The sequence below is a fragment of the Labrus mixtus genome, chromosome 15, assembly GCF_963584025.1.
Source record: "Labrus mixtus chromosome 15, fLabMix1.1, whole genome shotgun sequence".
NCBI classification, from domain to species: Eukaryota; Metazoa; Chordata; class Actinopteri; order Labriformes; family Labridae; genus Labrus; species Labrus mixtus.
The window spans coordinates 6731405-6757357 of NC_083626.1; the positions used below are offsets into that span (position 1 = coordinate 6731405).

General features: G+C 40.8%; 2 protein-coding genes across 3 annotated transcripts in view; one reads left to right on the forward strand and one right to left on the reverse strand.

The window, feature by feature from the left end:
* The window catches only part of slc66a1 (solute carrier family 66 member 1), a 514023-nt gene that overhangs the window by 277795 nt on the left and 210275 nt on the right, over positions 1-25953 (forward strand). The gene's annotated exons all lie outside the window — the stretch shown is intronic.
* Positions 1-25953, reverse strand: part of mtor (mechanistic target of rapamycin kinase) — a 91147-nt gene that overhangs the window by 62035 nt on the left and 3159 nt on the right. For both annotated transcript variants that reach the window (XM_061058540.1, XM_061058538.1), the window contains exons 8-27: positions 25705-25813; positions 25292-25475; positions 24907-25035; positions 24492-24736; positions 23327-23536; positions 22865-23070; positions 21939-22061; positions 20835-20918; positions 19939-20031; positions 18873-19007; positions 17580-17709; positions 12175-12425; positions 11985-12071; positions 10184-10351; positions 5497-5609; positions 4977-5139; positions 4403-4495; positions 3879-4025; positions 2171-2313; positions 746-908 (exon numbers count right to left, since the gene is read on the reverse strand). In XM_061058540.1, the coding sequence (XP_060914523.1) occupies positions 746-908; positions 2171-2313; positions 3879-4025; positions 4403-4495; positions 4977-5139; positions 5497-5609; positions 10184-10351; positions 11985-12071; positions 12175-12425; positions 17580-17709; positions 18873-19007; positions 19939-20031; positions 20835-20918; positions 21939-22061; positions 22865-23070; positions 23327-23536; positions 24492-24736; positions 24907-25035; positions 25292-25475; positions 25705-25813 (2976 nt within the window). The remainder of the gene's footprint in view (positions 1-745; positions 909-2170; positions 2314-3878; positions 4026-4402; positions 4496-4976; positions 5140-5496; positions 5610-10183; positions 10352-11984; positions 12072-12174; positions 12426-17579; positions 17710-18872; positions 19008-19938; positions 20032-20834; positions 20919-21938; positions 22062-22864; positions 23071-23326; positions 23537-24491; positions 24737-24906; positions 25036-25291; positions 25476-25704; positions 25814-25953) is intronic.

The following is a 25953-nucleotide window of genomic DNA, read 5'->3' on the forward strand; positions in this document are numbered from 1 at the left end:
GCAGATGAGGTTAGCATGTGGCTGCTTTGCCAGTTGGAGATTCGTGTAGTACCCCATGTTTTCAAATGGTATTTCACATCATGTAGTACCCAATACACATGTACTCTTTGGTACAAAGGGGCTGGACAGTTTGTAAATTAAAAAAATATCAAAAATAGGGAAGTTGTGGTTCAGCCATTAGTAGAAATTAATAACATTGAGCGATAAAAAGCATTAACTAAATACTGGCTTCAGGGGAATCCTCCCACTATGAGACTTCATAAACATTTTAAATTCTACCTGCGGTATGGAGAAAATGACTTTTACTTTGTGGCTACAAAAGGAGAAAGGAAATGAATACTGGAAAAATGGGATAATATATCCATTTCTGTACATCAGAATGTCTCTGCATTGTCCTGTTTCTGTGTCTAACACATTCTTTGTAATTTCTCAGTGATTATACAGTGATGTCCTCGTCCTCATTTGTTGTTTGATGCTTGTTTAACAAAATATATAGAAATGAAGAACATCTAATCCATGTAGATTTTTGAAGGGTGGTTTGAAATTATATTTTATTTTGCAACTGTTCATTCATCAGCCTTTAAAATCCATGCTTTGTATGAAAGCTGACTTGAACAGGAAAATGTAATTTAAGATACAGTCCTGAAATCATCCAAACAAAACTCTACTAAAGAAGCAGAATCCACCCCAAATTGTATCACAGTGATTCAACAGTTAAATGTGGTTGTTGCACTTCAATGCTGACCTTGTCACTGTGCTCCATGAACTCTGCCAGGTTGAGCAGAGTCTGCGTGACCTCAGCGATGTCCTGGGATGTCAGAGCTAGCTCAATGCTGCGGATAAGCTCATCCTGCTGGTCCTCACTGAGCTCAGACCAACAAGACAGGAAGGCGGCATTGAACAGATCCCTGTGGACAACAGAAATAGAATTAACATAATAAACCAAGATACCAAAACACAAACACGTATAAGTCTGGATCGTCTAACTTTTTGATTTCCAAACACCAAATCAGAGCAAAAGGATGTGTGGCATAGTGATAGGCTGCTTTGTCATAAGTACAGACCAGGTAGCTAGCCTAAACTTAGTGTGGAATGAGGTTATGTAGAAGCAACAAAATGTGATCTTACTTTGAGTTCATCAAATAATTTTTTTTGGTGCAATTAGGTTCAACGCTACCAAGCCTTACTTTGCTGTGAGCAGCTTATACTAATCATCTGTGATCTGCTGTTTGTCATTGAAACGAAGCTTGTCTTCCTTCCACATGGTAGTAAAGGAGACTTTTGATTGCCTCCTAATTGACTTGATATTAAAACCTAAAACTATGCACAACCTAATGAAACTAGAGTTGGTGCCTCAACCTGACCAAACTGTGATCATGTTCAAATGGTTAAACATTTTCTTGATTTGGTTTAGACAGCGAAATGACTTGGTTAGGTGGGAAACAAAACTCAAAACCAAACTCAAATATTGAGTTATCTTTGACATTTGCTTTCACAGCGAACAAATAAATTGGGTGAAAATGGGCGAAAATGTTGCATTTGATCTACTAGCTTAGCTCATCTGGCACAGGAAGACAGTCTGAAGTAAGAGCGGACCAGACACATCAGACAGAGAAAATAAAACACGAGCTTGCAGAGTAGTGTGATTCCAAGGTTAACTGTGTTTGACACAACTGTAACATTTATTTATTAGGAGGAATCAGACTTTGAATCAATTTGGGAGGCCAGCAAATAAATCTGGAGTATGATTTCTTTTTAGTGTTCAAAGATCACTGAAGTAATGTTGTTTAATAGGTTTGAAAACAGAGCATTTACAATATTTTCCTGAAACAATCTGCTTCACATTTACAGCTTCACACAGTAACATCTGGAAACTTGTAGCTAGTGCAACAAGTCTTGTACTGTTGGTAACTGAGAATCATCACAACAGCTGATGTCTCCCTGCTTTGCTCAGACGAGGTACATCCTAACCCCTCGGCTCTTAAAACATGAGATGTGCAAAGTACAAAGACAGAGTTTAAGAGATGTGTTTTGCCTCTTTGGTTTTTATGTGCCTCATGAATTATGTGAATGTTTTTTAGCGGTCTATCGTGGATGTGAAGCATTTTGAAACTAAGCTCAAGAAAAGAGGACGTGAACTAGTGAGGCAGACATGACAGAAGTAGTGTACCTGGCCAAAGGGATGTAGGTTTGGGCGAGCGACCAGCATGATCGCAGGGCTGGAGAGGATGACTCTTTGAGCAAAACGACACTCAAGCGCCGCAGCCACTCCAGCCAGTCATCTTTGGACACCTTCCTGGCTGCACCCCAAGCCTATTGAAAGACAAACAGTAAGTCATGCATCTCAGGAGTCACTGGGAACTAAGTGGGAGCTAGACAGGTTGTCCAGATCGGAGTGTCACATACACGGCTGGATGATCAGGAACACACAAACACAATTTAACCTCACTTTTGATTTTAGCTACTTGTCATCATATCTATGAAGTAATGTAACTGCATTTTATTCAGTCAGTTTAATGCTTATCTCCAATCAATAATTGTTTTTATTCAGCTGGGAAGAATTCAGAAGTCTGTGCTACTGCGTAGGTACAATATAACCAGGATACCTTTTATTTATCTGGACATACTTAAAGGGCTTTTACTCTAGCAGAAAACTGCTGAAATGCCAGATATTGTCAGGAGGAGAATATGTGTGAACGCAAAGAGCCACATGTTTTACTCTGACTTTATCGGTTCTTTTTACTTCACGTCTTGCCTCGGGAAGTGAGGTGCACATACATGAAAACAGCTCGAGCTACTCAGCACAGGATCTCCTGATCTAGTCATGAACACAATTACGGTTAAACGGGCCAGAACAGTTTCAGCATATTCCCAATAATAAACATGGACAAGTCTACTAGAAGCAGAGCGGCACAATATACATTAAAAAAAGAAGTTTAACACATAATCAAGACGAAAGCAAAACATCTTCAGCTGCCAAATGTTGGAAAGACAGCTGGTACAATAATCACAGACTGTGTTATGGTTCAATTAGGCTTATAATGTGACTGCACAATCATTAGCACACAAGTAGATGATAACATTTGTGTATTCCATGATAAAATAACTGTGAAAAGTAAAACCTTATTCCTTCAGATGCAATCATGACAAAGTTTTATCGACACAGAAGAAAAACAAATGTAATACAAAAACATAATTTAAAGGCGTATGTAGGCTTACTCTGTTATCTGTTAAGTACAAGTACAAGGCTTTACTCAGTGTCTGTTGTAAGAAGATATCAGTATATAGCACAATGAATATTTCATGTAAAAATAAATCGTCTCTGAAACACAACAGGCTTTACCTTACACTCTCCCTTCTCCTTTCTCACAAGCTGCTCATCCAGCTCTGACATTAAAATAACTGGATGGCTGGTAGCCGGTTCTTTTATAAGGGTTGCTCATATAATTTGCTGCACTGCTAACCTGCTCCAACACAGTTACCGTAGTGATATAAGAAGTGAACCACTGTCGAAACCATTAAGTTAACTCGCTCACCAGATCTCCTGTTTGCAGTTAAGGCCACTGATGACTTTGAAGGCCACATGATTCACATTATTTAGATTTTTTTTAAACCATACAGTGACCCCATGGTGGCCTGCGGGGAAGCATCTGCATCCATCGTGTTTCCCTGCTCCTTTGTTTTTCCTTTAATTAATCAGCAGTTTGTTGGTCTGAAGTTCAAAACAAGTAAGCTAATGACTTGTACACAGGATTGTTTACTGTACACAATCTCAAGACCTGCAGTCACAGCTACGCAAGTGAAACAAACAACAGACCTGTGCATGTTACCTCTTACTATTGAAGAATTCAAATTAAACGTCAATTATGTCTTCTGACCTTCTGCAGTGCAGTAGTGCTGACGTGAAGCTTCTTCATGGGTCCGGCCTCCACTGGCCCGCTGACCAGAGCATCACCTAGGTTACCGCGGAGCTGGCGGTGCTGGAAGATTAGAGGGTCCTCTTCCTCCTCTGCCAGAGTGTAGCCCTATTGAAGCCACAAAAACACATACACACGCACACACAGGCCACACACACACAGGCCACACACAGACTGACTGTTGATTCAGGCCCTCAAAACATGTTTTAGAAAGCACATTTCCTTCCGGGGAATAACTGTTGATAAACAGGCAAAGGTAATGACTCTCTTATGGTGCACTGTTCCCAAGACAAGTTTTGTTTATTTATGATTATGTCATTTGTGGCTTGACCATGTGCATTTACCCTGCGTCATGTGTAGTAATATTTAGGCCTGACTGAGCACAAGGCAAAAAACATTAGCTCATGAATTCAGGAAATACATTATGACAATGGCATGGTGTTAATTGAAGAAATATGTTGGACATATATATCGGGGGGACTTACCTTAACAATGCGACATATCAGGATGTCATAACGCTGGTGGTTGATCCTGTGCTTCAGCATCACTTTGTTCACCATGGGGATGAAGATCTGGTACTGATATAAGAGGGAAGGAGAGTAAATAAAAGGGTGTTTGTTCTTTATGTGGTTAAGCCTAGCTACCGCTTTCCCCTCGCCTTAAGCCACATAACTTGGTACCCTGCACTTGTATCTAACTATTATGAGTCCCAGATCAAAAGCTTTCCCCGGCACATTGGTTGCCAGACGTGGCTGCACATGGACTGGTGGTTCTGTGGCTGGGCTGGAAAACCATAGGAGGGTTTAGGGGATAAGGGAGGAGAGGGTTCAGGGGATAAGGAGAGGGAGAGGTAAATGTGACCTCATCCACTCTAGTAAACAACACCCCCTGCCGCCTAATGGTCAATGACATCAGCAGTCTGGCAGGAAGTAATAAAGACTGAGGGGGTGAGGGTTGCCGAAATGCTGTTCATGAGAAGCCAGCAGTAGGGAGGCTGGAAGTGGTCTTCCAGTAGTAACAGCTACTTCTAAAGGTAGCCCTCAGGACAGCCAAAAATACCTTCTTGCCCAGCTGGAACACAAGTGAGGACAGGGTGTCCATGGCGGTGGAGCGCAGCTCAGGCGTACTGTCAAGTGCGCGAACAATCGGGTGGATAATGCGTGAGGCGTAGTCAGTGAAGTCCAGGGACTCTGTCAGCCGGTCCAGTGTCTCCAAGGCAACCCTGAGCCACACAGAGAAAAAACAGAGAATCCTCAGCTGAACTAGAACATTAGCAGGACAGAGGCCATCGCTGCTTCAGATGACATTTTAAAGCAGGACTTTTAAAGGTTTTAAGTATTTGCCAGATGAACATTAAATGTTTAGCTGTTAATCATTCTACCAGCAGACCCACATCTGGAAACATAAAACTGAAATATCTGGATTTTTCCATTTCAGTGGTGCAATTATTTCAATTAAAATTTGAATAAGTAAAACTATGTATCAAAGTTGAATGAATTAGGTCAGTGGAATCCTGTGAGAAATTATGATAACTTTACACAAGATCCAAACCAAAGATTCAAACACGTGTAGTACTGACTTGCGAGCCTGCAGCGGTACATCAGGGGCATCAAACAGCTTCACAATAGGAGGCAGAAGCAAGTGCAGGTAGTCATCGAGGTTGGCACCAAACAGCTGGATTGCATTGAGCAGCTGCAAAGTAGAGCACACACTGCTAAGTCTTACACCAACAGTAAACATGAGCGGCCCTTTTTAATGAGCTAGTTATTGCTAAACAGCCTTTTTCAGGAGTCCTTTAAGAAAAGCTGGCTGAGTTTTTTATTATTCAGCGCGGTGCTGGCACACATGCTAGCCTTCCAGGAAAATTCCACTTTGCTATAAGTGAATAAAACACGCGTGAGTGTCTTTGAGTGTCACCTCAAAGCCCAGAGACCATAAAACACAGCACAAAGAGCAATGGAGCTACAATGGCATATTGTAGGTACATTAACACAGAAACACACACAGCAGGCAATGCTGATGGGCCAGTGGCCATATATTATACTAGTAAAGAGTTTAGTTTTTGGGCAAAAATACAGGAAAATGGGGGTGAAAATGAAGGCATCTTAAGCATTGAAGTAAGAAAGATAGTGAGATACTGAGAGAAAACAATGCATTAGCAGACTGAAAATATAGTTTTAGAATAATTCACCCTATCTAAAGCTTTCACAAACTTTAGCCAACAAACGTGTGTGAAATGTTGGGCTGAGGCGCCGGTAGCCTAGTCGTTCCCCATGTATGGAGACCATAGTCCTCCAACCGGATGGCCCAGGTTACAATTCGACCTGTGGCTCCTTTCAGAATCAGAATCAGCTTTATTGGCCATGTATGCTTACACACATAAGGAATTTGTCTTCGGTGAACTGAGCTCTCAATGTACAAAAAGTATAACAATAAATATGAACATAAAATAATCAAAGACTAAAGGCCAAATTATTCCCTACTCCCTCTCTCCCTTAAAAAAATAAATGTTGTTCTGTCATCCAAAGCCCTCCAAAATATCTGATTGCTCTAAGAGACATTTTTGTTTTACCACTCCTATACAGTGGGCTACAAGGCAAGCAGCATAGATATCTATGAGTAGGTGCTGCCCAAATGTGGCAAATTCTGCAGAAAGAATTCAAAGGGTGACGCAGGCAGCCCATGTTATAGTGAGAGAGGGATGTATCCACAAAAAATATCTTCATGCAAATTGATTGGTCAGTTATGACCCACTGTCATACTGAATCTAAAAGATCTCTGGCATTCAATTTTTTTTCTCAGATATTGTTGATATTTTACGAAGGCTTGAATCGCAGCCAGGCTAGGAAGACATAACAGCTATCATATCACAATAGTACAGAGTTAGCAAAATACAGCTGTTTAAAAGGATCAGTTGTTGGTATAGGGAGATGTACTGGTATTCATTTTCTGTCTTGTTTAATGAGACCTAACCCTTATATGATATTCTGAACTGTATCATTATGGTTGCAGGGTTCCCTAGGTTTTCCCCTGAAAGAGAGAGCTGTCCACAACATATCTTTCAAATTTTAAACTTGAGCTGTGTGGTTCATCTTAGGGAAAGGGTTTCTGTATTCCTGTGTAATTGTCACGTCATGTTGTATGGAGCATATGTGCATGGATAGGTGGTGGTCTTAAAGGTATGACGTAAGTTGCAGCCAACAAACTCAGTCCCTCACACCCACCATGACCACCTCTGCTCTTTCCCAGCACTTCCACCCCCACGACTAAATTGTGCACGGCGAGACAGCAGGAAGCCGAGGTGGAGGAATAGAAGTGTGTGTGTGTGTGTGTGTGTGTTGAGGGGGGCTGGACAGAACAGCTTCTTGAATGATGGAAGTATGTTTTTCTTTTCTTCTCCTTTGGACTAGAAGGTAACTTGACTCCTACCCTCCCCCCCCCCCCTCCCTATTCCGTGACCCCATCCTGTGCTGAAGATTAAGCTCAAGACCCTGGCCTGAGTCAAAGACTATCCAGACTGTGGGCTGTTGGGTTATCTAATACAGCCGACTCTGAGAAATAACAGATGCAGACTAGAGAGCACTAAATGACTGAGCTTCTTATGATTCTGTGTTTGTGGTTTGTGCTCAAACCATGATTTAAAGTTTGAGAGAAAACTCGACAACTACTGGCAGCAGCTGCTGAAACAGGAGAGTGTGTTAGCTACAAGTCTATGCAGTCTTTAAACTGCTGTAATACAAGTGAATGGCTTGGACCCGAGCAGATATTTTGATGGATATCGACGGAAACGGTGAACAGAAAGCAGCGCCCCAATAAGTCAACTGTGCACTGAGCTCCTGTGCTCTCTGATACGGTGTGGGGCGATGGGAACATATTTTAAACACAAAATCAGTTTGGCAGGGCTGGCGAAATTAAGTCGTCTACTCAAATAACAACTCAAAACTAACATTTGATCTTTTCAATCTGATTAGTGGGCTTTCTCCACCAGATTTATGACTCACTACTTGCCGTTTTTTTCCATTTATCAGTACAGCTGTCAAATGTCAAAGAGAGGCGTGTAATTAACTCTGACCGTTCAAAAAAAGCCACTGCATTATATAAAAGACGGGGTAATGCTCGACTAAGAGATGCATTTATCTTTTTAACTATACTTTTTATGACTGGGTTTTTGTCTTATTTTAAGAGGGATCGGGACAGACACACTCACACCAGCCTTGGTGTACACTGAATGTGTGTGTGTGTGTGTGTGAGTGAGTGAGTGAGAGGGGGGGGGGGGGAGGAGGACAAAACAACAACACAAAATATTCTCTTGCATCTCCATTTTCACAACAGGTGGGATTCTTGTAGGGAGACACAGCAAAAACAAGAGAGAGCCAAACCCCATTGGCAGTAAGCAGCTGCAGAAAAATACTGATACCAAGGTATGACAAGGTTCAGTTTTGACATGACATGAGCCTTGCACCTCAATCAGTGCGTTAACGGGAGGGACGTTAGGACAGCTGACCCCTCTCTCACACACTTTCTCGTGCATCACCCTACTCCTCAATGGACATAGATCAGTTCAAAAGGTCTGTGTTCAACCACATTGAACGAAAAAAAAGTTGAAAGAAATTTCAGTGTGCATTTCTTTTACATGATGTCTTCCAATTAAGACAAAAGACATTAATGTTCTTATTTTCTACCACTCTTGTGTTTTAAATATTTATTAAGTTCATTATCTGGTTCTAATTTCTAAACACTTTGTAACATTATTTTAAAAAGGGCTAGATGATGAAGATTTTATTATTTAGTATTATAATATGTTTTGTCAGAGCATGATCAAATATAAAGGCAGGACTGAATTATTTGTCTCCATGACAACTGGAAAACAATCATTTAAAAAGGCGTCCTTAACTTTGACCGGCAGTTAAATTATGTAAAAGTCAGCGACAAGAAGTTGAGAGTGACTATAGAAAACGGAAAAATGTTGCATTGTTGGAGGACTTGGCTCAGGATGCAGCATAAAGGGAGGGCATCATTAAAAAGCAACACACTGAAGTCTCTCTGATGATCACTGCACTCGGCCACTGCAGGCTGCATCGCCTGTTTTATTGGTATTATTTTATAAGGTCTCAATTTCTTTTTTATTTCTGCTATTTCTCTGCACTCTGCTGAGTAAGCATCCATGGCAGCAGTAACTAGTTTTAAAGTTCTATGTTTTTATTTGTTGAGTCTCAGCTGAGGCTTCTGCAAGCGACTTTTTCAAAAGCTGTTCCAGCTCTGTGACCACAGTTTCAATTCCAGCCTCACCGAGTTCATTTCTGTAACCACTCAATTTGTCAAGCCTTTATTGTTTTGATTTTCGACTGAGTTTTGAAGTTTATATTCTCCTTTTTCTTCCCCTGATTAATTCTGTCAGTGGTCCCTGCTGTAATAACTGCATTTAAAAGAACTGAATCCCCTCTGTGATTTTGAAATGTTAAACTTCCAGGGTTCATAGTTTCAGGGCTCAGCCCACATCTATTTGAAGAATGGAGGGGATAAAAAACTGCAGGTATATTTACACAAAAGTATAAATTCTCACTTGTATACATGTAAAGAAAAACATTTTGTGTGTTTCTGATGTTGTCATAAACACATGCCATGAGTTTAAATACCAGAAAATCTGGAATATAAATCGCACCGGTAAATAAGACGCACCTTGTTTTTGAAGGTCTCTCAGAGAGAAAAAAAAGTTTACACTGTCTTCCTGTTTGACGATTTCTACTGTGTTCAGTAAAGTCTACAACATGCATTTTCTGTACAGCTGTGCTGCTCTTTTTGTACCATCTGTGTTCACTTGGTGGCGTTTGCACTCCTATTAGCTACAGTACGGTAGTTGAGCTATCAGCCTGCAGTGAAAGTTGTGAAGCACAGACTCCTAGCTTGTGAGCTCTCTGCCCGACTCCACTGGTCACTCTTTAACTTTAATATAGGACTCTATCAATCAAAAGAGCACTCGACATGGTTTATTCACGGAACAATACACCCCTGTTTTCTGTAAATGCAGGATTATAACCTCGTGAGGAATCAAAGATGTTAAAATGTTGCACAGCCATCCGGGTCTGTGTCACTGTCTTTCCCAGCACAGTGTTCAATCAGCTTTCAATACACAATGAATGTGGATGTATCTTTAATAGTGAGAAATATTATATGAATGATCTCCAGAATGAAAGTCAATGGTCTGGGACACACAGTCAGGATACCCAGCAGGATTGGTGACTTTATCCCCTGCATGTTTCACTCACCTTGATGGTCACACTGCGTCCCGTGCTGTTGTCGTGCATGAAGACACGCAACATGTGCGGGATGAGCTGAGGCAGGTAGAGCTTGAACTCTCCACCCAGCGCCACCACGATTTGTTCGATCAGAAGGATGATGGTGTTCTGCATGGGGTTGTTTGGTGTCCAGTACTCCTACAGGGCACAACACAATATGTGAGCGTTAATCAAAATAAAATCACATTAGTTCTTTTAAAACTGATAAATGGAAAGGAAATCTCTATTTTTGCTTCTATAAAGCCCACAAGAGAAAGTCGATTTGATACTACCTAGCTCATCAATGGACATGATGTTAACTTTCCAAGATTTTTATATTGAAAATGAGTTTACCAAGTCGCTGACCAACAGGTAAAACATTTAAGCAGGTGAGGTCGCTGCAAACGATGAACAAAAGCTGATATCACCTAAGCTAACAGACAGCTGCTAAAGTCTGTTAAACTCTTTTTCTGAATAAGACTGACCTAAATTGAGGTGCATCCAATTTCAGAATATAAATTTTTATAATATTCAGTGGGTACATCCAAAGCACTACATCATTCTCTTTGCGCTCATAAAATACAGAAGGTTTTGTTGTTGTGGAGAATTGGGTCAAAGGAATTGCTCCAATCAACGATCTGAATGTAAGTGAGACTTTTGGACAGATGCTCTTTGGAAATACTAAACTCTCACGTGCCAGACGAAGAGAGGGAGAATCGTGATACTAGATGGCGAGGAATGGAGACAATTTCCTGTCAAGTGGAACTGACATCACGTCTCTGTGTGGCTTATGACACCGTTTTGGAAAAAAAAACTAGGCACTGCAACTGTGTGTACATTAGAGATAATGGCAATTGGAGTTACAGTGGAAGACTTGAAGTCACGCAATGCGTCAATCAGTCAATGGGCTTCAGCTGTGAGATCTGGCAGAGGTGTTTTGTCAGGGACCAGAGGTCTCGAGCAGCCCCCAACTTCCTGCTTTCCCTGCCTGTGGCAGCTGAGCAGAGTGCAAGTGAGTGTACATCCTGAATGGCTATTCCAGCCCCCTCATCTGGATGCGGGAGCAGAGCTGGAGCAAAAATGAATAGATTCTTTGTTTCACTCGCCATTTATTAACTCAGAGGGACTTGAGGTGCACTGGTCCAGTTCTCTCCATTACTAACTTCAGGAGGAGTTACCGCCATTGCAGAAGTGTCTGAAACAGTATTACCAATATTCCGATAGGAGGACAGTTATATGATATTTTGTGCTGTGCTATATGATTATGTGTTAAGAAAGTGTGTTTGAGCAAGTGCGAGGGCCATGACTTGAGTAACTGTTCCACCTCACGTGCAAAAGGTGAATTTCAGGGGCCACCGTTTTTCTCTTTTAACGTTTTCCCTTCAACAATTAATCACGAAGTGTGAATAGAAAGGTACCGCAGAGCTGTATGGCTGAGAAAGTGTGAGTTTTGAGAACGTGTCATTCTTAACAATGAGCCAAAATAAAGAGGAGCGTGAAGAGAATATTATCCAGTACAAATACCATGATTTTCTCATTCTCTCAGTCCTGCAGCCTCTTTAATCTTGTTAGCTAAGTACTAAACCACACATGATGTACACTGCAGTGTGACAGGGGGCCAGACTTCAACCACAGGCCCTGAACACATTACTCCTAATAGGGAAAAGTGTCTAGCACAACTGAGCACAATTAAGGGTTTGCAGCTGTTTGCCTGACTCACAAAATATAAGAGGGGTTGGGTGATCGTTGTTTAGGGGTTGGGGTTGGGGTGGTTGTTGATTCTCACACTTACCCTAATGAGTGTGAAGATGTCGTCCATGTAGGGACGGATGTGGATCTTTACAAAGCACACCACCATTCCCATCTGCTGGAAAAGGAACTGGAGGACAAGAATAGGCAGAAAGGGAAAAAAAAGAGTAAGAGATTTGCATTGAAAATAACAAGAATTCAACTAGACGGCATCCTTTGGTGGTGTTAGCTACCTCTCTGATACTGGCGTCACAGACCCGGATGACATTGAGGAAAGTGGGCATGACCTGGGGAAGAAACTGGACACACTTGAGGCCCAGAGACTTAAAGATGAAGGTGACAGCCTGGACCACCATGGTATGGTGGTTGGAGAGTGAAGGGTCTCTCAAGATGCGCATCAGAGTGACAATGGCCACGGCAGGATAAAATTCATCCAGTGGCAGGTTGCCCATATTCACCAACATCTCACTGGTGCTGTAGTCCGCTGCAGAGGAGACAAAACAGAGGGAATGACTTTAATTCTTGTGAAATATGAAGACTTGTAACATCTCCATTCTTGAGAGACAAATGGTTATATAGTTTGTAATGCAAATACATATTCAGGGAATCACTTTGCCCTGACAAATGTATTGTTTATTGCTTCAAACATCAATAGTGAAGGAGGTTTTTTTTAATTATTTAATTAAAAAAAAATGTTGTCCCTAGTCTGTCTACAATTGCTTTATTTTACTTTATGAGAAAAGTCCATCCTCTTCGTCTTCTGCCTGCTACACTTTTGGGTGACATTACCACAGCTAGGTGTTTGTTCTGCCCTCTGAGTCTACCTTCTCACCGTAAACAAAAGGGCATGGAGCAAGAAAGCCCAAGCCACATCCTCTTCCAGAGAGGGGGCGTGGTCAGACACAGCTCATTTACATTTAAAGCTACAGACACATAAACAGCCTGTTCTGAGCAGGGCTGAAATAGAGGGGTTTATAGGCATGATCAAATACAGGAACAGAGTGGATTTTTAGCTAGAAACTTCAAAGACATGTTACAGTGACCTCTGGATTTATTTAAACTGGATGAAAATGAAGATAATATGTGACCTTTAAAAAAGATTAGTAAACAATAACGACCTAAAAAGAAACACACTGTCAAGAGTCAGCTGTGAATGACATGCAATTAGTGGTTTGAATCATGGAAGACAGAAAAAAACTTTTTTTTTGGATCATAGATTTTGCTTCAACTTGAGCCAGTACCAGTGTCAGTCAGGTGCAATAAACCTTTTCTAAAGCCAGACAGTAAAAAGCTCTTCCAGCTCGATTCTTAAAAATAAAAGCTTTCCATATAACCTACTTCTTGCTATTCCAAATGTGATGGTATCATCACTTGTATTGGAGCTTATTTTATGACTATAAATCCATTTCCAACTATAACTTCATCAGTCCAACCTTGGTGACTATGTAAGACAGCCAATCGTGCCGTCACGACACTAAAAGACCATTAGTCAGGCATCAATCCTCCAGTGTGCGGGTCTGAGTGTATTAACGGTGATTTATGGCATCCCAGACAGCCCCTTGTGCTATCGAAATCAACACCGCGTCCTTCACATGGAGTGCTGTAGAAAATGCATCTGGTGCTGGCCATAAAATTAATATTCTGATGGGAGAGGAGAGCTGATATTGTTGGCTTGTTGCTGTTGGTTCTGGCACAAACATTTATGATATCATTGGACAACAAATCAAATCAAGAGTTTTCTTTGTCTAATAAGCCAAAGCTTGATTACAGTAGTTGATGAATGTACTCTGTGTGTTTAGTCTTGTTTAGACTCAAGAACAAAAGAAAAACTATTTTGTTTGCCAACATAAACAAAAAAAAAAAATGTTTGGTTACTTCAACGTGTTGTCAGTTAATGCATAAATCTATGTCCACTAAGCACAGGATATGCATGGATATGACAAATAAGACAACGGAGGAATGCCTGATCCTGACATGTCCGTTCGAAGCTAAACAGAACCTTCTTTAATCCAAGTAAAAAAAAATGAATCCTCCTTGTTATATTTAACAAGACTGCTGCAATGGAACAGCAAGAGAACCTGATGCAGATGTGGTTCCCTAATGTGCCAATGTTCTGGCAAAAAAGCAGGTCATCCAGCTGAAAAGGCCAAAGCTGGGTCAACTTTGCACACCGACCTCTTGATTACTGAGGAGGGGGGGGAGTAGGGCTTGAGATGATTTGCAATGTTAAGATCACTTGAGACTTGGTGTCTGATAAACCTTCATCAACACACCCACGCCAAGACAGCCCTTTGATTTTCTTTATACCAGTGCCATTTTTGGAGGGAACACCCAGTAATCTCACTTTTACCCTTATATTAAGATGTCAATGTGATTGCTACAATCTGTATTACGCTTTTTAAGAATCAAGCTGAAGTAGAGGACAGTCTACATGACAGTCCACATGATAGTTAAGATAGTCGTGCCCTGAATTAGAGAGCAAAACTACTCTTAATAAAGCAAAAGAGTTGCAGACTTTTCACTTTTATAATGCATTTTTCTCTTTGTAATGAGTAGTTTTATGCATGCTTGTCTGTGAAAGAAAATGCAAATGGGGTCGGTCTGTTCCTTTTACTCTGCAGAGCTATTGACTTTTACGAGGCATCTGAGAGCACAGACGTCTGATTTTCAGCATTTCACTGGCCATCTGAAGGAGTACAGTTTCAGCTGCTCCAATTCTGTCTCCCTTAAGACCCTAGACTGTAGACATAACAGATTGGCACAGAGCTTGTCAGGCTAAAGAGGGTAGCTTTGTTGTTGGACCTTTTATTATTCCGGCCTTCACCAAGTCTAGATTAATGGTTGTGATAGATGGCTACACATCTGTATCCTTACAGCCCCACAAACAGGCAAGGGAGGCAGCAGTGCTGCAGTAACTCAAGCTTCAACTGTGTAGGAAAAGAAAACGGAACAGCTTCCTTGCCATAAAAACAGATGTAAATACAGCAACCTACTCAGAAGGTATACAACATTTCATCTGTTTTATTACCCCTTCTGCCTGTAGTGACCTGTTTGAAGTCAGGTGAGGAGACTGGCCTAGACAATGACCTCCCACATAACAAAAGACATGCTGTCAAATATTGCAAGCTCCAGACACTGACCCTGACTAATCTGCCAACAGATGCATAGCCTCCAATTCTGGTCACAGTCCATTTCGCGGGAGAACAAACTGGTAAAACCATTACCGTATTGTCCGAGGTCAGAGTCTGAGACACACGACTGGATCTGACAAGAGAAGTCCTGCGTTCTCCATACACAATGCCCCATGACGAAAGACAGATGAGCCGTTTTATTGTCGTTGTTGTGAATTTCTAAGATCTCCAGCAGGTGACAAGCTTCAAGGGACAGCACGACCTTTAACTGTGTTCCACTATCAGGTCAAACATTTCCATCCATGTCAAAGCCTCCACAATTAACATGAGGGTGTTTGTGGTAAATCACAGTCAACAAAGGATGGTTCTTATTTCGAATGTTTTGTTGTATCTATAGCCTTCAGTAAGAGCCGTAAACCCAGCTTTCTACCCCACGACTAAGAAGACTTTGAAAAGAGCAAAATCAATTGTATAGCTTTTTTCACATATGCACTAAACTCCTGAAATTTCCTAAAATTTTTAGGGGTTAGCTGCCTGTGTGAACACAAACGGACACACTTTTCATCTTGACTTTAGCTAGATTTTTTTTACCCTACTTTTTTCCTACCAGCCCCCTGTGGTGTTAGTTAAGGGTTAGAACCATTTTATTACTGCAGGTCCTGAACATATTTATCAGTGTGTGTACAACCTGGGTCATTCCAAGACAACAAGAAAGGAAGTACTATTCAGTGTATTATGTATCAGACTGTTAACAATAAAATAAAAATGTATATCTAAAACATTATTAAATATTACTTGTGACTATATGCTTTAGGATGGGTATGAACAGTTTGTTATATACAACATCATAACCTATCCTCAAGTAATTGGGTATAAACTGTATTTATATATATATATATATATATATATATATATATATATATGTTTTAAGAATCATGAAGTCCACTCAGACTCTCATCAAGTCCATCAGGGTTCAGGACCGTCCATTTGGACCTCGATAGATCTCAACCTCGTCGTTTTACAGTTCATTGAATGGGTGAAAGTCAGCACAGCAGGGGAGAGGGAGGCATGGTGGGGAAACAATTTGATCCAGATGTGGAACCTGTGTTACCTACTGAGGACAGTATTTTGACAAGATTTTATCTTTCCAAACAGATACTGGAGAGGAAAGAAAATGCCTCAAGGATTAGAGGCCATGCTTGTGTGACGACAAATAGAGGCTAAATAGATTTTGACAGCAACGAAAAAAAGCAGAGTTCAAAACTTTTTGTAATGGACTATAAAAGTTTGATCAGATATGGTTGCACATTTAAGCATAAATGAATGTTGACTGCATCAGCAATCTGTTCTCACACAGTGTTACTTGAAACAAATGAACATTATATGTCTATTTTTTTAAGTCCTCTAAGAGCTGTCTGTCTAAAGTCTAAAGTGGGTCATCTTAAATTCAATCCAGTTGTGAGGCTATTTCCCTCTGAACTGGCAGGCCCTCACTCTGGAGGTGGTTGAGCAGGGTGTAGGTCAGACAGAAGCCAGAAATTCAATCCTGAAAGAAAGAGGCCTCCAACGAATCGAAAACCCAAATGCAAGGGCAAGACCTCGAAAAAATAGTGATTTAGTCAAGAGTGAGCAGACATATCACCTCCCTGTGCTCACTTCTAATGAGCCGTAGATTTATGAAATATTAAACGGCAGAGCTGTAAAGTGTTTCTGGCCGGACAGAATATCATTGGTTTAGAGTGAGCCAGATTCAGCAAATCAAATAACTGAGGATGAAATCAGCTCCTCTCAAGAGCGATCATATTCTGACCACAGAAAAAAAAGGACTGCAGGATTGCAGAGGTGTATTTATTCACACCTCTTTGCACAGAACCGACTGAAAAACTTCACACTTCTATTCTCAGCTACTTTACAGTATTTATGATCTGACTCCTCTCATTTCCAAATCAGCTGTTTCATAAATTATTCACAAGTACAAAGTCAACTCGATGTCTAGCTGGCATTTTATTGTTCCAAATGTAACAGAGGAGCTGAGAAGTCTTGTAGTATATTCGGGAGGACTTTTATGAAGGACGTTTACATGCTTCTTCCTAAATGTAGCTTGCCACTGAAGTATTCTGACCTTTAAAGCTGGAGTTGTTTGTGCTCTTAAATTACCTCAAAGTCCACCTTTCTGAAGTGCGTTAACATCTAGGCAACCTGCAGCTACTTGTGTGTACACTTTGTGGTTGGAGCTGTTGTTTATATTCATCTACAGATAACTCTATACATGCTCTAATGTTGTTCAAGCACATCCAACCCTTAAAACATGTCATTTTGGAGAGGTTTAGAGTAGTTAAAAGGTGTCAGATGATAAACTGTATTATTAGTGCTTCTAAGGTTTTGAGGAACCCTATTTCGTCAAACATTTTTGTATCTTTAATTTAGAGACTTTCCAGCTGTTTAAGTGAAAAAAATAAACAAATCATCCAAGAAACTTTGAGTGGTTATAGTGATAACAGGCCTACCTGAATCCTGACTGGACTTTGACTCAGAGAGACTGACAGCCGAGGCGTCTCGGGACTGATCAATCATGCCGATGTTGACCTTGTGCTTATAGGGGTCCAGAGCTCCAAGAAGACCCAGTACCCGGATAGCCTGCAAGAGACACACAGCACACACCATGCTAGCAATCTTCTCCTGAGGCAACAGTTTTATAGTGAGTAAAAATCCTCATGAGAACTTTAAGACTTGACTGCTTTTAAAATAGAATAGAATAGAAAATACGTTAGTCGACCCTTTGTGTGTAAAAGGAAGAAATGTGTCTTCTGGTTGCACTGTGCAAATACATACAATAAAGACACAAAATGACATCACAGTTAATACCAGATAAATAGAAAACCCCATTAACTTGAAATTATCACAATAGAAGCTGCACTAAAAGAAGAACTTGGTGTTCTACATTTCATAAAAATTCTGAGGAGAAGATACAAAAAGCTGTGGGTTGAGGTAGCAGGCTCGATAAAATAAGGAAATGTTGTGAAACAAATCTACGCAATAAGCCTTTTTCCAAAATAGTTACAAAGTGTTATGTCCTCACAGCACTATTGAAGTAGCCTATGAGTCACGTTGAGCAAGTGAGGACCGTTGGAACAAAACAAGTGTGAAAAAAACAACCAATAAAGGGAAAGTAGTGCATATGTGGTTGTGAGAATTGATGTTAAGACACATTTTGTCCTCTCTGGAATAGCTGGTCGGTGGTGTGAGCCTGCAGTTGGGTGATCCTCGGATTAAAAAATACAACGTCTTGTTGTAAAAAGTTTGCAGTTTATTCTTCGAGGAGTGTCTGTGCTGTAGAGCAGAGTGAAAAGTCAACCTAGCCTCTTGGTGCACATATACGATTGGTTAATAATCCAAACAGTATTTTAACTGCATTAGAAAGTGGATCAAAGAGCAGGAGTTTCCAGAGCCAATGTTCACGTGCCACACACCATGCACAGCGACAATGTGCTCTCTGAGACACACATGATGTTAAACGCAGGGGAAGAAAAAAAAGTGACAATTATCACTTACATCACAGCTCAAGACTTAGGAGAGAGTTCCATATAATGATGGAAAATGTGTATAGCCTCATTCTGTATGTTCTCCTGCTATTATAACTCACCAGTCAAAGTCAATACATCTAGACAGAACTTCATGTGTTCATTAAAAGTTGACAGTTTGGGTTTCTGGCTGCACAATAAGCCACTGAGCGACACAGTTGGGTGAACTTTGCCACCACAAGAAGAGTTGGGAGCCAAGATGGAGGCTCACGTGCATACCTCTCTCCTTATGCCCTGGTTTTGTTCTGTCTTCAGGAAGTTGAGCAGCACTTCCAGTAGGGAGGGGTACTTGCGGTAGGGCTCCACCACATAACCTGTACTCGCCACCTGCTGGCCCAGAGTCCATAACGCCACCTGGTGGAAAAATTAGAAGGCAGACTTCCTTGTAAAAAGGCCACTGACAGGAAGAAAAACACTGTATTCTTAGGCACCGTGTCCACCAAGCGTTTTATTCTGAGCGGCAGCGTCTTTTTTCAATTGTTTCAAATGAGGAGAGAGCGTTCTCAGCAGTAAGTGGCCGCCTGGAGAAAAGGCGCAGCACCAAGCATCTTTTCTTCCAAGCGCCCTTTTTTTGCAACCGCTCCGAGCGCTTGATTTGAAAATCTTTCAACTTTTCAGAAAGGCGCTGTTGACATTAATGGTCCTCTTTTCCAAATGTGTGATATTCCCTGTATTATTCGGTCTTGTACCCACATCCTCTTTGCTCCATGTCTAATCAGGTAATAAACGATCTCAAATGTAAAAAATGCAGTAAAAAGTAACGGAGCAGTGTCAGTCATACAGCGGCCGTTGTCAACAGACTGTTGTCATAGAGACTGGACGGATGTGCAGTGCTTTTCTTCTTCCGTTTTTTTGCCTGGAAAAAAACGCTAGGTGGACACAGGGCCTTACTCATCTTATTCTGTATCATCAAATGTTAATAATTACAACTGAGTATTTTTTCTTCTTCTCCTGCCAACAAGTCATCCATCTCAGAAACTCATTGATAAACCATTCTTAAATCCTTTTGAATGATCCTTCTCTGTGTTAGCTACAGGCACACAACAACATCCTGTTTAAACTGAAAACAACTGGAGCATAAAGCTCTCAAATACTTTCTGAGTGACTTTAAATGTTTAGAGAAATATTATCCAGTTATGTTTACAGAAATAGTCATGCATTTACTGTACCCAAGAAATAAATACTTTTCAGAACTTGGAGCAATGCTGAAGAGAAATGACACACACACACACAACAAAAAAAAAGAATTACAACCAGATGAAGATGAGTCTCTTCCTCGACATACCTGTCGTTTGGCCAAAGAGGAGGAGTCCTGCAGCATGTCCATGATGATTGGAAAAAGCTCGTCCATCCACTTCCTCATCTCCAAGCCGCTAACCTGACAGGGGGAATGGAAGAAAACAAATCAAAACTAAGAATGTTTTATATTCTGTCCAAAGTCCTGTCAGGGAAATCCTGTTTAGTCTTTAGATGTTGTGTATCTGTCAACATCAAACCTTAGCCCTTATGTGTAGAATTATAAAGATAATAAGCATTGTCAAATTATTCTGAGTCAGTTTAAGTTTGTTTTTGTGTAACTTAGCGCTGTCTATGTAGATGTGTCCCTGGGCTATTTCTAAAAGGCAAGGGGGGTTGCTTTGCTGCACTCAATTCAAGTTGGTGAGATTTATTTTCCGTTCTACATATACAGACTTGAGCTTGGATACATCTTTTGTTTTTGATGTTGCATTCATTCAACTGCATTCATTGCTTTTCATCTGTGTTCCCTACATTTTCCTGAGTCTTTCTGTGCTGGTTCCTGAGCAGCTGGCCTCCTGCCTCTTCCTGCACTGAGCCAACTGTGAGCAATCGGTATACCTGAGCATCTCCTGCACTGTGTCTGAACTGCAGGGTCTGCCTGCCTCTCACTGTGCTTTCCTGGCTCCTCTGACGAGACCCATGAAAAGCCTGGACACTCTGGAGCAAGGATAGGCATCGATGGATGGGGCACTGCGCTTCTACATTTCTAACTCACAAACTGACAAGATCATATCGCCTGAACCAAACCAGTTAAGGTGAAAGACTCTGATAATGTAATCATGTGCACAATACTGCTCAACGTTTAGCAGTGAAACAATTAATACAATGTACAGGAAAATACTCTTCTTCTTCAAGGAAGCAACACTTTAAAGCCGATCTTACTTGAGCCAACTCCCCAATGGTGGCAAGGACACTGATGACCACAGCAGGGTTGGGGTCTGGGTCTTTCAATTTGAGGATCAGAGCCTGCAAAGAAAAAGGGTTAAAGAGTTAAGAAAACTAATTTCACTCCTGGATTTCATTATTTTTTGCCTTGAAGAGAAATAGAATGAAAGAGTTTCCTACTTGTGATAGACAATGTGAAATAGAGAATCAAAATTAATGCAGCCAAACAAGATATCTTATCTTATTTATTTAATACATTCTCGACCTCAAACAAATGGCTACATTTCCAACTATTTCACCATCTCTGACAATTGTGTTGAACATCAATCCAGAACAGCCAATGTGGCCTCAGAGGTGAAACATAGGGATGATGATCGTAATTGTTTTTTTTTAACGTTATTGATTTTATTGATATTGATTATCAAGAATCCTAATCTTTACTGATAAAACAACCGGTAATTTTCTGTAATTTGGTGAAAAGACAAGATGTCAATTCACTTTTAATAGAACTGGCATATCCATTTTATATTGCTGGAAGAAGAAAACAAATCTCTCCTCCATAGAATTCAAGTTTATTCAAGTTTTGGATTTAATGCATTTGGTTCAATTTGATGCGCAATTCTTGTTGGATTCAATTTTATTCAAAAACTTTATTAGACAATCAATATCTTTGTATGTCTGTGCATCAGTGATTTGATTTTATTACATGACTCGATTGGAGATTAAACGTTACATTACAGGAACAAAAAGACTTGATAATAGTATTCATAAGCTCATATGTTATTGATTTACTTTTTTTTTAAATTGTGGGATCTGGTACGGAGCTAGAATTTTCAAATTTGTAATCTAACTGATTCTGATGGAAGTGACATGATTTCAGGTCATCTATGAGATTACTTGGAGCTCCAACTGAAGGAGCAAAAGGCTTTAATCAACTTTTTCCACATGGTGCAGAAGATCTTCTAACGGCCTATTGATGGACTGTTGTGAACATTTGCTCATAACTTCCCCTGCTCTGAGAAGTCTACAAAGTTCAAATGTTCATGCAACAGTGCAGTTTTCACTCACAACCTTCACAAATAAGAACCAGCACAGCTGTACCTTGAGGATGGGCTCCATATATGGACGAATGAGTCGAGGGGCGTTGGACACTAGATGACCCAGCATACGAGCACTCTGCTCTTTGTTCCTGCCGACACCGCTGTGTTCCAACTCTGTTAAGATCTGCAGCAAAATTCAAAACAGAGTTCAGTATGACACATCCACTCTTCTACATCTGAAATAAATATTACTGAGGTACATTTAAAGTGTACAGAGTGGTGTCATGGAAGAATCACAGGTTTTATAGAGAAATGCTTTGGGTTTTGAGGCTTTTTAGGTTAAGAAATAACCTGGGCCTTTGCTGCCCTCTAGAGGTATGCATCTGAAACTTCTGATCAAAGGAGTCCTTGCATTTAGAAGTCACCTTTTGGTTCATGCAGATGAAGCTAATAATATAAGTACAGTAATTGTATTTAAATTATTGACAAAAATAACACAAATGAAAAAATAAACGCATTTGAAATTTCACTTAAAATGCTGAAAATGGAAATTGCAAATAAAAAGTGTTAAATTTTAACTAAAAATGCCATGTGAAGATTTATATGATCATATCATGTTTCAAATTATCTGCGTGGAAAACATGTTTTCAAAGGAGGCTTGTTTTCCTCCATGCTCATGTTGCTTTATCTCTGCCTGTATTTAAAAATTAACACGTAAATTAACACTGTAACTTGAACAATTACTCATCGCTTATTTGTTAGGCATAAATCTGCACTCATGTTGTAGGTCAAAACTTTGTAGAACTACTATTTCAAATGATAGATCATTTTTATGTTAGCATCATTTTCATGGTAGAATCCTGTAAGCCATGTTTTTATAGTGAGCAATTCAACCCCACATTTCTCCTTGACAGGTAAAAATTAAACCCTGTAACCCTACTAATCATTAAACTACTCATAGTGTATCGTCTGTCACATCTCTCTTACCTGGATGAGCATCTTGCGTAGGAAGGGCATGACAAAGGCTGGGTTCATGCTGCTGAGGCGTCCGATTGTGCAGATGGCCAGCTCTCTGATCTCAAACACCTCGTCGTTCAGAGCGACAAACAGTGCCTGCAGGTTCTCGGCTTGGGCGAGGTGAGCGTCAAAACGCTCATCGAGAGACGCCAGTACACAGTATCGAATATCTGGATCTGCAGGGGAACAGTGACAGGAAAAAGGTCAGGTACATTATTATGTTGATCATCATGGGTCATCAGAATTTAAGACTGGTCGGTATTTCCAGCCAAAAAGCTCTACAACAAGATCCATGCCAATTCTTAAAATATTGAGTTCCAATTTCTTTTGAGAATTTAAATCATTATATATTTGAAAAAGACTTCACTAAGAAAAAAACTCCCATGGTAAACTTCCCCATCCCGGCCCCTTTTTTATTCCTTCATATGTTACCTGGATCAGTGATGCCAACAACTAGCAGCTTGCTGAGCACATCTGCAACCACCTGCACAGCTGTCTGGCTGACAACATGGCCGCTGATCAGGTGGATGGAGGGGGTGAGGAGGCGTGAGCATGTCCGAGCTGCCTCCATCCGGATTTCCTTGTGCTCACTGTTTAGGAAGTGATCGGCACAGTGTCGCACGAACTGGGTCAGGGAGTGTCCTGGAGGGAGTAAAAATACTTCATGTTAATCCCTGAACTGAGAATGTTTTTTATTTCACTTTGAGCCTGATGTATAAAGCTTTACCTGACAATGATTCACTTCACTGCACATCATAAGCTGGAGGAGTCTTTCCTCTCTATCCCCACAGGCCCTTAGGATTCAGACTGAACTCTTAAGACGTCTGGTATTGTGTTCAAGTACAACTAGTTCAACAATTTGTATTTAAAAGATGAGCTATACATATTCTAAACACTCATATGACATAACACTCCGTCTTTCATAACAACAGACTTTGAGAAGTTGTTGCCGTTAGCAAATTTCAAGCAAGTCAGGGAGATTACACACCGACTATAAGTCCTCTCCTCCCCCTCATGAACTGAGTTTCCCCTCGAAACGGCCTACTCAACGCATCAAGGCAGCTTATCCAACAAGCATTCAACACAACTTGTAATGAACACAAATCTTGTTTATGTTTTGTGCAATCAGGTAGCGTTTAAAATGCTGTTTACTTTAGAAAGAAATAAAGTCAAGTAATCAGTACCACTCAGGAGAAAAATATGGCTGACGATAAACACATGGATTCTATTAACACATTTTGTGATCATCTTCACTTTGTTGTTGTTGTTATTGTTTCTCCTGTATAGATTTCCAAATTCCAGGCAGACTTTTGCTTCTTTGCTTTGGACATCGGACATGTGGCTGCAGGAGCTGGGGATTGAACCCCCAACCTTCCAGTTGAGAGGTGACAGACTCTACCGACTGAGCCACAGCCGGCCTCTGTCAGTAACATTTACTCTACTGACAGAACCACATCTAAGATCTATAGAATAAGGTATATTTGTTAGATCAGGGGATGTGTCCATGGTTTTATTTCTGTGAATATTCCCCCTGTGTTTCTCAAAACTTAATTATGATACTGCTGCTTTAAAGCCTCGTCTTTTGTAAGGTTCTTGCCTTCAAACTCGAAGCTTCCCAATGTACGCAGGGCCAAAGTGATGCTGCCAACATCACTGGCCTCAGGGATGTTTGTGAGGCTTGGCGAGGCCAGCTGGTGAGCCAAGCCTTTGGGCATGCCGGGATGACGTAGGGGCTTGTGCATCAGCACCAGGGAGAGCATCTTCAGCAGACCGTCCTGGATGTCCTTCTTCAACTGAGGGATTTGTCGGCTCAGGTCGTACAGCACGGCTGTCAGTGCAGGACTAGATGAATGGAACAAATGATGCAATATTACAAACCATCATCCTTAGACAAGTCTGAGACGTGTTTAAACCATTCTGTTTGTAATATAACAGATACAAATGTTTTGAGCCAGTGAGCAAACTTTATTAGTTGAAGTATAGCGATAAGTTAGGAAACCTTTGCGTCCTACCTGAGGCCCACAGCCAGCATAGGCTCCAGCAGCTCCTTGATGTCTGGTTGAATAGTGGGACCCATGGCTCGCGACAGCATGCTGATACAGGTGAACACTGTGGCGTCAACCTGCATCGTCTTTTGCCTCCTGCAAACGTAAAGAAGCAGAAAGTTCAGGAAGCGCACAAATTATAACTTTCTTTCCTTTCATAGACATCAACTAAAATATGTTTTTTTTTTGCATATTTAACGAGTATCAACAGTCAAGAAAAGGGATATTTATAGTGATGTAAGACCATAATATTAAACTGCGACAGGATTATAAATGAAAAGTCTAACCTAGCGATATCCAAATGTGTAAACCATAAATAAGATAATACACCTTTGAGTGTTTTATTACTGACTTGTGTGCAAAGTCCTTGGGTGGCAGAGCAGCCTTGATGATCTCGAGGACCTTGGAGAGGTACGGCTGGATTTCTGTCCTGACGGCCACCACCAGCAGCCCCAAAGCCTGGAACGCTGCTGTCCTCTCCTTCTCCTTCTTCAGACAGCCCAGCAGGTAGCCCATAGTGTCCGACAGGTACTGGTCTGAACAGTGGATGGGATAAATACAATTAAAAAGAGTGAAATTCAGATGCAACACATAAACAATCTAACAAAGAGAAAGTAAAAGCTTAATATTACAACAACAAACACATCAAATATGAGCAGAAAGGGGTTCAGTGCCTATAAATGATAAGCCCGGTGGATAAAGTGATGGAAAAAATAAGGCTGCATGTCACTGTAGATATACTGTACAATCATTAAAAAGGCCCACCTGTAAAGTTGTTTGGCTGGAAGGCAGCGAGGCGTGGAAGAAGGTTCAGGATGGTCATCTGGATTAGAGGGTTTTTACTGGTCCTGTATTTCAGCACCCAGCGACATACCTGGAAAAGTATATTAAAAAGTTTGTGTGTTAAATGTTCATCATTCAAAGCTCAGAACAGAAATGGCAATGTTGTTAAGTGTTTATGTGCATTCCTCATTGTTGACGCTACAATAGGCTGCAACCTAAAATTACTTCACT